General features: G+C 37.0%; 1 protein-coding gene across 1 annotated transcript in view; it reads left to right on the forward strand.

Moving 5' to 3' along the window:
- Positions 1 to 15,919, forward strand: part of PRTG (protogenin) — a 177,224-nt gene that overhangs the window by 102,710 nt on the left and 58,595 nt on the right. The window contains exons 7-11 of the mRNA XM_007935142.2: positions 3,204 to 3,363; positions 4,148 to 4,395; positions 6,751 to 6,915; positions 11,922 to 12,227; positions 13,115 to 13,303. Of these exons, the coding sequence (XP_007933333.1) occupies positions 3,204 to 3,363; positions 4,148 to 4,395; positions 6,751 to 6,915; positions 11,922 to 12,227; positions 13,115 to 13,303 (1,068 nt within the window). The remainder of the gene's footprint in view (positions 1 to 3,203; positions 3,364 to 4,147; positions 4,396 to 6,750; positions 6,916 to 11,921; positions 12,228 to 13,114; positions 13,304 to 15,919) is intronic.

Raw genomic sequence — 15,919 nt, forward strand, 5'->3', positions numbered from 1 at the left:
GATTCTGCCTGGGAGCAGGAGCACGGCCCTGAGAGTGCAGGCTTTGTTTTGTGGGGGCATGTCTTAACAGCTAAATGCCTTTGGTCCATATATCCATTCACCAGTCTAGATATCTAGATCAGTATGGTAGACATGTGAGCTGAAATGGACTGGTATTGTCCATTTTGAATCAGATAGTCAATTTTGAATCAGACAATCATATGGTCTGCTGTGCTGGGAATGACAAAAAAGAATGGCATCACAGTCATTGTCATAAAGAATGTTTCAAGATCTATCCTGAAGTACAGTGCTGTTAGTGATAGGATAATATCTATACATCTAAAAGGAAGACCAATTAATACTACTACTATTCAAATTTATGCACCAACCAAAGATGAAGAAATTGAAGATTTTTCCCAACTTCTGCAGTCTGAAATTGACCAAATGTGCAGTCAAGATGCATTGATAATTACTGGTGATTGGAATGCGAAACAAAGAATCATTGGTAGTTGTGAAATGTGGTGTTGGTGATAGAAACGATGCTGGAGATCACAGGATAGAATTTTGCAAGACCAGTGACTTATTCATTTCAAATACCTTTTTTTCCCCACAACATAAGCAACAGCTATACATGTAGACCTCACCAGAGGGCATTACACAGGAATCAGATTGATTACATCTGTGGAAAGAGGTGATGGAGAAGCTCAATATCATCAGTCAAAATAAGGCCAGGACCTAACTATGGAACACATCAACAACTCCTCAAATGCAAGTTCAAGTTGAAGCTGAAGAAAATTAAAACAAGTCTGTGAGAGCCAAAATATGACCTTGATTATATCCCACCTGAATTTAGAGATCATCTGAAGAATAGATTTCATGTGTTGAGCACCAGTGACTGAAAACCAGACCAATTATGGATGACATCAAGAACATCATCCATGAAGAAAGCAAAAGGACATTAAAAAGATGGGAAAGGAAGAAAAGACCAAAATGGATGTCAGAAGAGACTCTGAAACTTGCTTTTAAACAGAGAGTAACTAAAGTCAATGGAAGAAATGATGATATAAAGGAGCTGAACAGAAGATTTCAAAGGGCAACTTGAGAAAACAAAGAAAATTATTATAATAAAGTATGCAAAGACCTGGAGTTAGAACACCAAAAGAGAAGAGCATGTTTGGCATTCCTGATGATGAAAGAACTGAAGAAATAAATCAAGCCTCAAGTTGCACTGTTGAAGGATTCTGTGGTCAAAATACTGAATGACACAGGAAGCATCTATAGAAAAGGGAAGGGATGCACAGTCACTGTACCAAAAAGGACTGATGTTCATCTATTTTGGATGGTAACATGATCCAAAACCAGTGGTACTGAAAGAAGAAGTCCAAGCTGCACTGAAGTAATAGGTGAAAAACAAGGCTCCAGGAATTGAGAAATACCCTTTGAGATGTTTCAACAGATGAATACAGTGCTGGAGGCACTTACTCATCTATGCCAAGTAATTTGGAAGACAGCTACCTGGCCAACTGACTGGAAGAGATAGATATTTGTGCCCATTCCAAAGAAAGGTGATCCATCAGAATGTGGGAATTATCAAACGATATCATTAATACCACATACAAGTAAAAGCTTGCTGAAGGTAATTAAAAAATGGTTGCAGCAGTATATTGACAGAGAACTTGCAGAAATTCAAGCTGGATTCAGAAGAGGATGTGGAAAGAGGAATATCATTGCTGATGTCAGATGGATCTTGGCTGAAAGCAAAGAATATCAAAAAGATGTTTACCTGTGTTTAAGTGACTATGCAAAGGCAATTGACTGTGTGGATCATTACAAATTATGGGTAGCATTGCAAAGAATGAGAATTCCAGGATACTTAATTGTGCCCATGAGGAACCTGTTCATAGATCAGGAGGCTGTCATTCAAACAGAACATGGGGACACGGCATGGTTTAAAGTCAGAAAGAATGTGCATCAGGGTTGTATTCTTTCACCATACTTATTCAATCTGTATGGTGAACAAATAATCCAAGATGGATTATATGAAAAAGAGCATGGCGTCAGGATTTGAGAACGACTCATTAACAACCTGCAGTATGCAGATGACACAGTCTTGCTAACTGAAAATGAAGATTTCTTGAACCACTTACTGATGATCAAAGATATGGATTACATCTCAGTATAAAGCAAATGAAATTCCTCACAAGGGGACCACTAAGCAACATCACAATAAATGAGAAAGGATTGAAGTTGTCAAGGATTTCATTTTACTTGGACCCACAATCAATGCTCATGGAAGCAGCAGTCAAGAAATCAGATGTCATATTGTACTGGGCAGATCTGCTGCAAAAGATCTCTGTAAAGTGTTGAAGAGCAAAGATGTGACTTTGAAGACTAAGGTGCCTAACCCAAGGCTTGGTGCTTTCTGCCACCTCAATATGCATGTGAAAGCTGGACAATAAATAAGGAAGACCAAAGAGGATGATGCCTTTGAATTATGGTATTGGTGAAGAATACTGAAAATACCATGAACTGCCAGAAGATGGAACAAATCTGTCCTGGGGGAATTGCAGCTTCCAAGGAATGCTCCTTGGAAAGGAATGCTCCTTGGAAGCGAGTCTCGCCAGACTTCATCTCACCTCATTTGGTCATGTAGTCAGAAGAGATTTTTCCTTGGAGAAGGATATTATGCTTGGTAAAGTAGAGGGTCAGTGAAAAAGGGGAAAGACTCTCAACAAGATAGATTGACACAGTGACTGCAACAATGGACTCAAGTATAGCAAGGATTGTGAAAATGGTGCAGGACCAGGCAGTATTTCATTCTGTTGTACACGGGGTCACTATGTGTTGTGATGGACTCGACAGCACCTAGCAACAACAGTAGTATTCACCAATCTCAACTTTTGATCTGTTTATTGTCTATATATATATTCACAAGAGGCTGCATACTGGGCTTAGTTAAGTAAGGTTGTAGGTTTATATATTCTTGATATGTTTATATAGATGGTCTCAACAGGGATAGCCTTAGGGGAGTGGACATCTAACTGAGCAAGGCAGGGGAAAGGCACCTGGACAGGTATATAGAGAGGATAAACACAAGAATCAGAGTGTCAGTGATCTTCAGGTATGGGACTTGTCATGTCATTTGTTGTACTGTTCCTTGACTCTAATTCAATCCTGTTGGAAACTCAGAACTATTTTTTTTTTTTCTTTCCTTTAAAACATAGCTCCTCCTTCATTTGTTGAGTGGCCAGAAAGTTTAACAAGGCCTCGAGCTGGCACTGCTCGATTTGTATGTCAAGCAGAAGGAATCCCCTCACCCAAAATGTCATGGTTGAAAAATGGAAGGAAGATACATTCAAATGGTAGGATTAAGATGTACAACAGGTATGTTGAGTTACTTTGGTAATATTTTACATAAAATATAATGGCTTTAGTAATTTTTATGTGAAATGGTTATAGTAATAATTCAATTACCTCAATTATGTTGATAGTTAAAACTAAAATAAGATAAATTAACTTAACATTTATAGCATTAGTGTGCCATCCATTCTTTTGTAATTTTCAAATGGATCATAGAAATGGTAGACAATAATGAGATGAATGCTTGGCAGTTCCCCAGACCTGGATTCTAGTCTTGGTAAGTCACTAAGGTACCACAAGCATATTAACCTTTTGTGAGTCTCAGTGCCTTGCATAAAATGAGGAAATTGGAAGAAAATAGTTGGTTTTCTAAGAATTCTTCCACAGTTCAAACTTAATGATTTTAAGAACTGATTTTTATTAGTATTCATATGACTCTTCTTATAAACATTCTCATTTATGTTGAACAAAACTTTAAAAATTTTATTGATCTTAATTATATGTATGAATCGTGTTATATAAATTAGATGTCATTACAAAGTAATATACTTTCTTAGTAAAAGCCAAATTATTAAAAGGAGATTAAGCTGTCACCTAAAAAACACACATGATTTGGACATCACAAATATTCTTCTGTAGACTCAGAAAATAATTGAGTAATTTTAAATAATTTTTACAAGATATTTTTAATTGGGGGCTAATTGTTCTCAGTAGTCTTTGTCATTTAAAATAAGTGTGCATTTAATAGTAGCTGAACTTTAGTGTTATTTTTAGAATGTTTCATGGAAATTAATTTTTTTTTTCTCAGTAAATTGGTAATTAACCAGATTATTCCTGAAGATGATGCTATTTATCAGTGCATGGCTGAGAATAGCCAAGGATCTGTTTTATCTAGAGCTAGACTGACAGTAGTAATGTCAGAAGACAGACCGAGTGCTCCTTATAACGTGCACGCTGAAACCATGTCAAGTTCAGCCATCCTGTTAGCTTGGGAGAGGCCACTTTATAATTCAGACAAAGTCATCGCTTATTCTGTGCACTACATGAAAGCAGAAGGTAAGTGGCTTCAAGATTGTGTATTTTTAAGTACTATTTGCTGTCCAAGGTTTGTCTTCAGTATGATTGCTGTCTTACAAATCCACAAAATACTTTTGAAGTTTTGTGGCATTTATCTTTTTTAATATAATAATCTATATTACCTGAGTATTCTTTTTGTGAAAACTTTGCAGTGTTGTATAATTTGTGTATATAATTACAGTTTAAGAATTTTCTGATTTTAGAAATAAGCACCAGTTAATGCAAAACATCCCTGCCGACTGAAAATTACAAAGTAGTATACTTAAGAATTTAATTCCAGCCAAGACACAAATTCCTTCACTAAGATTTAATGTAACAATTTAAGTATGCAGTTACATAGGAACAGTGCTGTAACCATTTAGTAAAATAATAAACTATAGTTATTATAGCATCTTACATTTAAGTGGGAAAGTAAACATTTTCAAATTCCCCCTATATTCAGTTTTGTATATTTTGAATGTTTTTGGAAACCATGTAGAACTCTCTTAAAAAAGAAGTGAACATTTTTTATTGATATCTCATATTTCTTGTGTTGTTATTGTTGTTGTTAGGTGACATAGAGTCGTCTCTGATTCATAGCGACCCATCTTTGGGTTTCTGAGATGGTATCTCAACGTAGGTAGATTGCCCAATCTTCCTTCCAAGGAGTGGCTGGTGGGTTTGAACCGCCAAACTTCCGGTTAGCAGTCAAGTGCCTTAGGCACTACATACCCCAGCTCCTTATCATATTATATAAGGGTAGAAATCTGTAATAAAATTTTCATTCAGAATTACCGATCCTGTTTTCAGAATCCATTTTATCCTTATATTTTCATTTAGGATAAAATTTTCGAGGAAAAGGAAAAGCTAGTTCTAAGTCTTAGTGATTTCTCTATTTCTCATGGAAACCAAGATAGAGGTTTACAGAGTTTAGTTCTGCATACAAACAGCCTAGCTTATATGCAGGATACATTAATAACAAACACCCGAAGAATGGTGATATAATAAAATTTGCTGTGGAAACAGGTGGCTTATTGTTGCTTGCTTATTGTACTTCGCAGTAATGTTTGGAAAAGGAATATTTTGAATTTAAACCAGGGGTCATGGCAGCAAGAAGAAGGAAAGTCTGATAACTGAGCATGGTGGACTATGCTAATTCCTTCTTTAGTGATTTAAGAAGGTAAAAGGAATGCTGGTTTTGGTGGAGACCACTCTTGTTCGCTATTATGGTTGTTTCATTAGAGCCTCCACATGCATCTCAGTGGTCTATTCAGGAACAGAACAAGCCTTTTTAATTCGTACTCAAGGACCTTGTTTGGTAGGTCAGAAATCGTACTATGCAGTTCCTAATTAACAAGCCATTAGCTAGTCTGTTGTGAAATGCCTCTAATCTTGTCTAATTAAAATGCTATCAAGTTAATTCAGAAATGTGGGAAAACTTAATAGTGGAATTTGCCTTCTGTTTTGTTTATACATCCAGTTGTGAGAAGGGGCTCTGTCCTTAGAGAGTTTTGATGAAGTTGACATGCATTGACTGTGAATTGCTAGCAAAGCGCGGTAGCTGCCAGTGCTCTTGTTCCACTTCACAGGTTTGCTCTGTAGGAATTAAATCCCACAAAGACAAATCCTCTTCTGTACCTTGCCATGCATATTTTATTAAGAATTGCTGAGAATTTTTTTTTCCTCTTTTAAAAAAAGAAAAGCTCATTTTGAGATGAAGCATTTTGCAGCACATTCTGTACCTCCCAGTTCTTTTGCTTTCGAAGTAAATAAAAGAACAACTTGTGTCAGTCAAATTTAATAGAATCTCTAGGGGCAGAATGATATCTTTTGCAGGACAACTTTTGGTTTGGTTTGTTTTTCTAGAGAGTAGTGCCATTACATTCCCTACTGTCTCTCCATTTATGTTTAAAAGAAGGAAAGAAGTTGTGAGTTTAAGCAAGCAAAATTTACACTGTTATGAATTACAATATTTTTTTGTATTACTGTTGTACATTATCTCTGCTGTGTGTTTTAACTAGATGTTAAATGAGGGTTAGAGAAGATTAATTATTTTCAGATGAATTTAGTTAGGAAATCTGTAAACTACTAATTTATAGTAATGATGGTTACATTTAGAAAATAACTTCCAATTTGTACTTTTTAAAAGGGTCACTAAAGGTAAAAACCCTATGGGTCGGTTCTACTTTGTCATGTAGGGTTTCTGTGAATCAGGATCAACTTGACAGCACACAACAACAACAAGGTAGCAGGTAGGGGTTAAACCCAGAGACCAGTGTTTCATGGTGAGGGCAAATGGTCTTTTAAATTTTCTTTTGAATATTCATAATTTTTAAACACTGATTCTTAATCTAGGTTTAAATAATGAAGAGTATCAAGTAGTCATTGGAAATGACACAACTCATTATATTATTGATGACTTAGAACCTGCCAGCAATTATACTTTCTACATTGTGGCATATATGCCAATGGGAGCCAGCCAGATGTCTGACCATGTGACACAGAATACTCTAGAGGATGGTAAGAAAACATAATTCTAGAGCATTTAAGTATGAACATTCATGTGTTTCATTTCAATGCATAAGTGTGTTTTAAATTAAAGAAAATAGCCCTTTTGGTTAAAAAAACAGGTGTATTGCACAGCAGACTAATTTACCATTTCAAATCTGATTCTTTTGACAGTGGTGTGAGAAGGATAAAGAGCTCTTTTATTTGTAATGTACAGTATAAGTTTTAATAATAAAATTCTTACAATTTTTTCCAAAGGTTTCTAATTTAAATTGTAAATACATTGGAAGTATTTTAATGAACAGAATAAAAGGTGTAATTCTCTAGGTATGAATAAATATAATAACAATTTCATACAGAGTGTTCATACTGACTGTACCAAAAACCTTGGAGATCAGAAATTTTGAATTTCTGAAACTGGAGGTTTATGGTGTTTGCTATCTGTTAATTTTTAAAAATTCTAACAAAGTCACATAGTTAGGTTTTTTCATACTCAATATGCTTATTTTACTTAATGAAGAAAATATTACTTGTTCAGTGTCTTACGTAACCATGGGTTGGATATTAAGCTGTCCTTTGGAGGACCCAAAAACCAGAAAACAAATCCACTGCCATCGAGTCAATTCTGACTCATAGTGACCTTAGAACAGAGTCCTAAGACCCCTATAGGGTGTCCAAAGCTATATATGTTTACAAATATCCTTCTCCTGCAGAGTAGCTAGTGGGTTTGAACCACCAGTCTTTTGGTTAGCAGCCTAGTGCCTTAAACATAGCGCCACCAAAGCTCCTTCTTTGGAGGACAGCCCTCCATATACTTCTATAAATAGGGAAACAATCCCATTCCTTAAGATATTCTTGGAGAACTGATTCCTCTCCTCAGACTTCTTTCATATTGTAAACATGGGAAATCTTACTCACTAGGGGCTCTAGAAGATCCATCTTTATGTTTTCCTGTGTTTAAGGGGATTATTTAATGTATGCTTAGTTATACTTTCTCCCTTTACAAGTGTTTTCTCACACTTAGGAAATCGTCCAGCCTAAGTGTTCAAAAACTTTTTTAAACAAATTATTCCCGGATATTTTTCTTTGTTCATTTGGTCCCAGTTCTTTTATTTGTGTCTCTAACATACCACTTACTTGGCTGTTTATAAATCCCAAGTTTGACTAAATTAAGAAAAATAATCAGTTATCCAAACATCAGATTTCAAATTCTAGTTTTTATTGAGTCTATTGCATTTTAGAAGGAGCTCTGGTAGCATAGTGTGTAAGGCACTTGACTGCTAACCAGAGAAAGTTGGCGGTTCAAACCCACCAGCCACTCCTCAGAAGGAAGATGAGGCAATCTACTTTCGTAGTGATACTGCCTTGGAAACCCAAGGAAGGGTCATTATGAGTCGGTCCTACTCGACGGCACATAACAACAACTACAACAGGAGCTCTGGTGGCGTAGTGCCTAAGGCATTTGACTGCTAACCAGAAGGCTGGTGGTTCAAACCCACCAGCCACTGCCCAGAAGGAAGGTTGGGCAATCTACTTCCATAGTGATACCGCCTCAGAAACCAAAGGAGAGGGGTCGCTGTGAGTTGGTTCCGACTTGACAGCACAAAACAACAACAACAACAACAACATTGCATTTTAAACTGAGCCGTAGTGTACATGACATCTTTAGTTATCTTATCACATTTTAACAAACTCTAATATATATGTCTAGGAGCTCTGGTGGCGTGGTGTATAAGGCATTTGACTGCTAACCAGAAGGCTGGCAGTTCAAAGCCACCAGTCGGAAGGAAGATTGGGCAATCTACTTCCATAGTGCTTCCACCTCGGAAACCCAAGGAGGGGTCGCTATGAGTCAGATCCGACTCAATGGCAGTGTGTTTGGTTTTAGAATATATATGTCTAAGAAAAAACACAAGCTAATGTATTTTGGTATGCAAGATATATTACCTCCCTCTATATCCTTGAAGAAAGTTCTGAGGATAACAGGCTACTTACGAAAACTGGCCAATTCTGGTTATGATCTCAGAGTTTGTTGTTGGTTTTTTTTTTGTTTTTTTTTTTTTTCATCTAACCCTTTTCTTACTCTGTACCATTTTATTTAGTAAAATTATCATTTTGTTTTCTGGATAACATATGTAACTTCTGACAGCCTTTTCAAATTTCTGCACCAGTCCCTCCCCTTTCCTAAGCACATACTTTTCAAACTGAGATGTGTGAGTTTACTAGAGTGTACAACAGTGTGCCACAGATACAGCTAACATTTGTGGAGCACTTAGCAACTTCTGCTTCTAAGCACCTCACCTGCATCATCTCATTTAGTCCTTACCTTAACCCTGCGATAGAGGAACTATTAATTTATAAGAGGCAGTAGAGTGCAGAAGAGTGTAAGCTGTCTGGTCTCTTTAAGGTCTGCTCTTTCACTTTCTAGCTGTGTGGCTTGGATGTGTTGTTTACTTTTCTTGTATCTCAGTTTCCTCATCTATATAATGGAAATGATAGTGGTACTTCCCTCATTAGGTCTGTGTGTGTGTTTGTATGTGATAATTCCCTCAATGTAACAGCACCTCATTAGATTTTTTATGAAAATAAAGGAGTTCATACACATAAATGACTCAGAAATACTTAATAAATTGATTTTTCCTTTTCTATCTAATCTTTTATTTATTCGACAAAGTTTATTGAGTATCTGCTACTCTATTTAGTAGTGAACAAAACAGACAAAATTTTTTTTTTGTTCCTGACCTTGTGGAGCTTACATCTAGTAGGGAAGAGTATAAAAAAATAACAACAAAAGATAATAGTAAATTACATGCTGGCACAGTGATTGAAGTATTTAGTTGCCAATCAAAAGGTCAGCAGTTCTAACCCACCAGCTGCTCTGTGGGAGAAAGATGAGTCAGTCTGCTTTCATAAAGATTTACAGCCTTGGAAATTCTATAGGGCAGTTCTACTCTGACCTAGAGAGTCACCCTGGGTCAGAATCCACTCGAGTAGTGGGTTGGGTAGTGGGTTTAGGTAGTGATAAGTACTGAGGAGATGAAAGGAAAAATGGAAGGGGATATGAAGTGTTGGGAAGATGGATTGAGATTTTACAAAGCCATCAGGAAGAACTCACTGAGCAGGTGCCATTTCCTTAAAGACTTTAAGGAAATGAAACTCAGAGAGTTGGCTAGGCAAATGTCTGGAGTAAGTATATTCTAGGCAGCGGTGATGGAAACTGCAGAGGGCCTGAAGCAGAAACGTAAGTGGAGTGGAGAGAACAGAGAAAGCAATAGGAGATAAAGTAATGAGAAGCCAACTATATGGGCAGGAGATGGCATATGAAGCCATAGAGTACTTTGGCTTTTGCTTTGAGTGAAACTGTGATTTTGAGCAGTGACAAGAGCGTGACAGGAGTGACAAGAACTAACTTGTATTTTAACAGGCTGTTGTGTTGAGAATAGATGGTAGGAACAAGGGCAGAAGCTGGGAAACTTGGTAGGAGGCTCCTGCAACCATACTGTCTAAAGGTGATGGTGGCAACAAGGACTGAGGAACATGGCAATGGAAATGATAGAGTCATAGGATTGAATGTGGGGTGTGAGTGGAAAAGAAGAGTCAAGGATGACACCAGAGTTTTTGGCTTGAGCACTTGAACAAATGGTGTGGCCAGTAACTGAAGTGGAAAAGACTGTTAGAGGAGCTGTCATTATTATCCTTGTTTTATAAACCAAGATGAAGAAAAGCTAAGTAATTTGGCCAAGATGACACAAAGTGGAAAGTGGTAGAACTTACTTCTGCATCTCCCCTTGTTCCTAGCATCTATTCTCCACGTATCAGCCTATTTAAAACACAAGTCAGACCTTGTCACTCTTCTGCTCAAAATCACTCCCACGTCACTCAAAGCAAAAGCCACAGTACTCATTCTGGCTTCACATACTGCCTTGCCTGCCTGTATAGTTCTGTGGGATTCAGACCCAGAGAGTCTAACTCTCAAACCCAAGTTCTATCTCTTAACATACATACTTGCATACTAGTATACTTGATTCATTTTCCTGGAGTTCCAGATTTATTCAAAATATTTAGAGGGAAAACAATTTTTAGAAATTTTTTATTGTGATTTGGATGAAAGTTTACAGAGTAAATTCATTTTCCATACAGCAGGTCATACACATTTTGTTTCATAACATTAACTGCAATCCCCACAATGTAACAGCTCTCTTCCTCTTCCCTGTGTCCTTCTTTCCTATGGATTCCTGCTTGCCCCCGACTTCCAGCTATCTCCTGTACAAACACTGCCGTTCTGTTCTCCCACAATTGATCATTCTAAGGAGTGTATCTCCCTGATTGAATGTTCACCCTCTATGCCTGTCCGTTGTTAGGCTGGAAGCCACACAAATGAGTTCATTTCCAGACCTGAAGGGTAACTAGAAGACATGGTCTCAGAGGTCTCACCTGGCTCTATCAGGCCAGTAAACCTGGTGGTCTCTTTTTATGATTTTGAGTTTTGTTCAACATTGTTCTCCCACTCTATCCAGGATTCCCTGCAATGATCCTAGAGGGATAACATTGTTTTTATATTAAACATCATATAATATAATTTGGAATATAAAATTTAATTTTTAAGACACAACTCTTACACTTCACGACACTATTTGCAGGTCACATATCTGCTCTCCTACACCTCTCCAACCTCAAGTAATTCACTCTCCTCACTTCAGAGGCACTGTGGTGGGGTCCTTTACAAATATTCTCATCTTCTGTGTGAGTGTTAAATATTTCCTTGTACATTCCAAAACAAAGCAAAACAACAATGAGGACCTTCCTTTCTTTAGTTCCCTGTGCTTGGATCTCTCTCATAATTTTTCCTGTGTGTTCTGGTTTGTACTCTGCTTGACTGAAAACTTTTGCTAGGGCTAAAAGTATCTCCATTATTATGTTGTGTGTTGCTGTTAAGAGACTTCAATAAATGCTGCTGTCCTAAGTGGCAAGTTTGATCCTAAATATTTATAAACACCCCTGTCTTCTTGTGTGACTAGTTCCCCTGAGACCTCCTGAAATTAGTTTGACAAGTCGAAGTCCTACAGATATTCTCATCTCCTGGCTGCCAATCCCAGCCAAGTATCGACGGGGCCAAGTGGTGCTGTATCGCCTGTCCTTCCGCCTCAGTACCGAGAACTCCATCCAAGTTCTAGAGCTCCCAGGGACCACACATGAGTACCTTTTGGAGGGCCTGAAACCTGATAGCATCTACCTGGTCCGGATTACTGCTGCGACCAAAGTGGGGCTGGGAGAGGCTTCAGTATGGACTTCACATAGGACGCCCAAAGCTACGAGCGTGAAAGGTAAATCTCTAATGAATATTGAGGAAGAACATGCAGTGTTTTTAATTTTGAACCGCATTTTCCTTAAGTTATGTTTATATTTTGTTTAATGAATAAAAATATTGAATAGATCATGGACTTAATTGAAACATTTTTTTAACATTTAGTAGCCCCTTTTTGCATACAGCATATTTGTGTATAAACACCTGGTTAACATTATTGGTTTGTCTAGCAAATCTGCCATGGACACAGCAGTCCAAATCAAACTGAGTTACTAAAAGTTAATGTATTAGTAGAGGCCTAATTAACATAACTAGCATATAATTTGGGAGCTCTGGTAGCATAGTGGCTAAGGCATTTGACTGCTAACCAGAATGGGGCAATCTTCCGTAGTGATACTGCCTCGGAAACCCAAGGAGGGATCACTATGAGTTGGGTCTGACTCGATAGCACATAACAACAACAACAACACCACCATATAATTTAAATTAATCACTTTAATGGAAAGATTATAAGACTGGGAAGTTCTTGACCCTTCTTTCTTACTAATATGGAATGTAGCATAACCATTTGTTCATTGATTAAAAATAATGCCTGTTCTGTGTTTCACAGAGATGTATTGGTTGGTCAGAATTAGAATTACCTATTGCCTCTCTGAAAAAGAATTTAAAATATACAGATAGAGATGCTGTTTTACTCTTATTTATATATCTTAGCTTTTTTTTTAGGTAGTATTTTATATTTTTATCTCTAAGTTTAATATCATTGTAAAATTTTGAAAGTTAAAGTATAATTGTTGGGATTGTATTTTTTTAAAAAACTGTTGGCTTACAACTGAGAAATTTATACTATTCTGTGTTTTCATGTGTATTATGGTTTATATAATTTTTTCTGGTGAATTCTTCTAGCCCCAAAGTCCCCAGAGTTACATTTAGAGCCTCTGAACTGCACCACCATTTCTGTGAAGTGGCAGCAAGATGCTGAGGACACAGCAACCATTCAGGGCTATAAGCTGTACTACAAAGAAGAAGGGCAACAGGAGCATGGACCCATCTTCTTAGATGCCTGTGACCTTCTCTATACTCTCAGTGGTTTAGGTGAGTGAGCCTGTACTGCCCTTTCCCTTTTTTCCTTCCTCTCTGACCAACTGGGGGAAAGGTTACTGGGTATAAGACAGGACAACTGACTTGAGTATAAAAAGGAAAGGATTAATTTTTACAGCATCACTGTATATTGCCTGCTACTTAAACAAGTGACTGGGCTTTGACTCATTGTTATGAGGTAACCATGTCAGGTAACCATGATATCTTCCCATCTTCCAGCTCTAAACATTTGCTTTTCTTTCTAGTGTTGACTTCTGGTAGAGTGAGATCCTGATCAGTTATTGTGGGTGGGTGTTGATAATAAGAGTATCACCAAATGATCAGGTAATAATCTTTAATTAAGTCACCTCTAGATGTATTACTTTATATGTGTAAAATAATACCCTTACATGGGACCCAAGTAACTGTAAACATTTGCTTTACCTAGCTGAAACTGAGGAACACTAGAGAAAAAGTGGTTGTCGGTCTTGTGTTCATCAGAGTTCTGAAAAGCACTGTCTTATTCCCTCATCTTATTCCTCTTTTTAAAGTTTCAAAGAATATTATGATGTGAGCATGTTTAATAGAAAGTAAATTATATCTAAAATGAATATATGAGTATAAATAGATACATACTTATCAAGGTATGAAATGCACACTTAGCTGTCTGTTGCTCATGAGTAGATTCTCATTCTTAGAGTCTCATACTTAAGAATAAAGCGGTAACATTTCTTACTATAATTACTAACTAGATACCTCCTGAATTGTCTTGACACCTCAGAACATACAGGAATTTTACAAAGCACTTTGGATTTCCCTTTCACAGACTGCCCTTTGGAGATGAGGGAAGGTAAGAAGCAAAGTGGTGCCACTGTGGGCTGCTCCATTGACTGCCCTGGCCTCACACTAGCACAATCTGTGGGAGCAACATCAGAGTTGGGTCCTTACATGGTTAAAAAAAAAAAAAAAAAAAAGCCACAGTGGTAGGAATGGGTGTTTTCAGACACAAGGACACAGTAAGCATTCAGTCCTCCAGTTCTTTGCCATCGTTTTTCCACTTGGTGTTTTGCTTTTTATCTTATTTTCTAACTTAATTTCAGTCAGTTGGGTACATTTCACTATTGCTCTCTGTCATATATCTTTATAAACAATGAGAAGTTACACGTATTCAAGATTGACCTTCCTTAAACCACAGATACTCTGGGATGACATTAACTCAACCTACTATCAACAAAGTATTTTACGTCTTCTGCAGCATTTATGCCTACCTATGACTTCTCGATGTGCCCTTTCTTTCCATATCCAGATCATTTATTCCAGAACATTTTACTCAGTACCAAGTAAGAAACATAACTTGTGACAATTGTTGATGAAGAATAATAAATGAAAGTAAATACCAGTTTCTTCACTGTTAAGGAAATTAAATATGTGGAAGATACGAAGATACATATATACACACACACATATGTAAACAGATAAAAATTTTGTTAGACAAAAACAAAATTCTTTGCCTGTGAAAAGTTTAGATTTTATTAAGTCTTTGTCAATTAAAAAATTTAAAAGCCAACTTTCTACAGATGCAGATGTATAAAGAGGAAAACCTCTTGATCTTTGTTGAATTTTTTTTAATAATCTCTGAATAATAGCTCTCAAAACTGCAAACCTTTATCTCCTCTTATGTTTTAAAAAGAAAGCATACATACTAATGCCCTTGTTTTTATGTTGTAAAAATGCTTTGTGTAAGTTATTTGGGGTCACTCAGTTTAAAATGACTTTAAAATGCATAAACTGGGAAATTATTTTGTTATAGTTGATACACCATGCCTATTAAATTGCTCTATGCTTCCCCACTGTATAATTAGACAGAGTGGTTGAACTAATTGCAGTTCAGGTTAAAACTCTCACAGCTGTAGGTACTTCATTGTTAGACAGAACATCCCACACCCCTGGAGTTGCTGAGGAGCCATGGCCTGAACTGCCAACTAGCAGGTTAGTAGTCATGAAGACTCAAGCATTGTATGGCTATTGACTAGAGTACCTTGAAGAAGCCTTTTAATCTTGAGGCCACTTAGGACCTAGTCTTCCTTTTCTAGAAAGTCAGTGTTAGGCCTCACTAAGCTTACAGCAAGGCAAATGCGTTTAATACACTAAGAAAGCAAGTGTTAACAACTCTCACCCCTTTCCTTCTTACTCTTCAGTTTTGGGAGGGCAGTATGTTAAGTGGACCACTGACCATCTGTGACCATCTTTAGCCAGAGCATCTGGCAGTGGCTGCCTGTTTAACAGAGAATGATGGGTCTAGGGGGCAGTAGGTTAAAGGAATCCTATCTGTGTCTTGCATGGTGAATACTTGCTTTCACTGAGCTTTTGCACATTACAGATGCTCTAACTGGATCTAGATTTACTTAGTGGGCTTGAAAATGAATTTAAATGCTTCTGTTTGCTGATTCCTTGTCAATTTGAGTAGCAAACTGATGTCTCAAAATTTCATTTTCATACTAATATTCTTTCTGATGCCCTAATATACATCCTTTTGTTTCTACTTATGGTAATTTAACTTTCCAATAAGAATGTATATTATTGGGACACAGTCTTCTTAATGATATCCATAGTTCTTTATTTCTGAAAGAA

This window comes from Orycteropus afer, unplaced genomic scaffold (genome assembly GCF_000298275.1).
Source record: "Orycteropus afer afer isolate SDZICR_OR568_19922 unplaced genomic scaffold, OryAfe1.0 scaffold00026, whole genome shotgun sequence".
NCBI lineage: Eukaryota > Metazoa > Chordata > Mammalia > Tubulidentata > Orycteropodidae > Orycteropus > Orycteropus afer.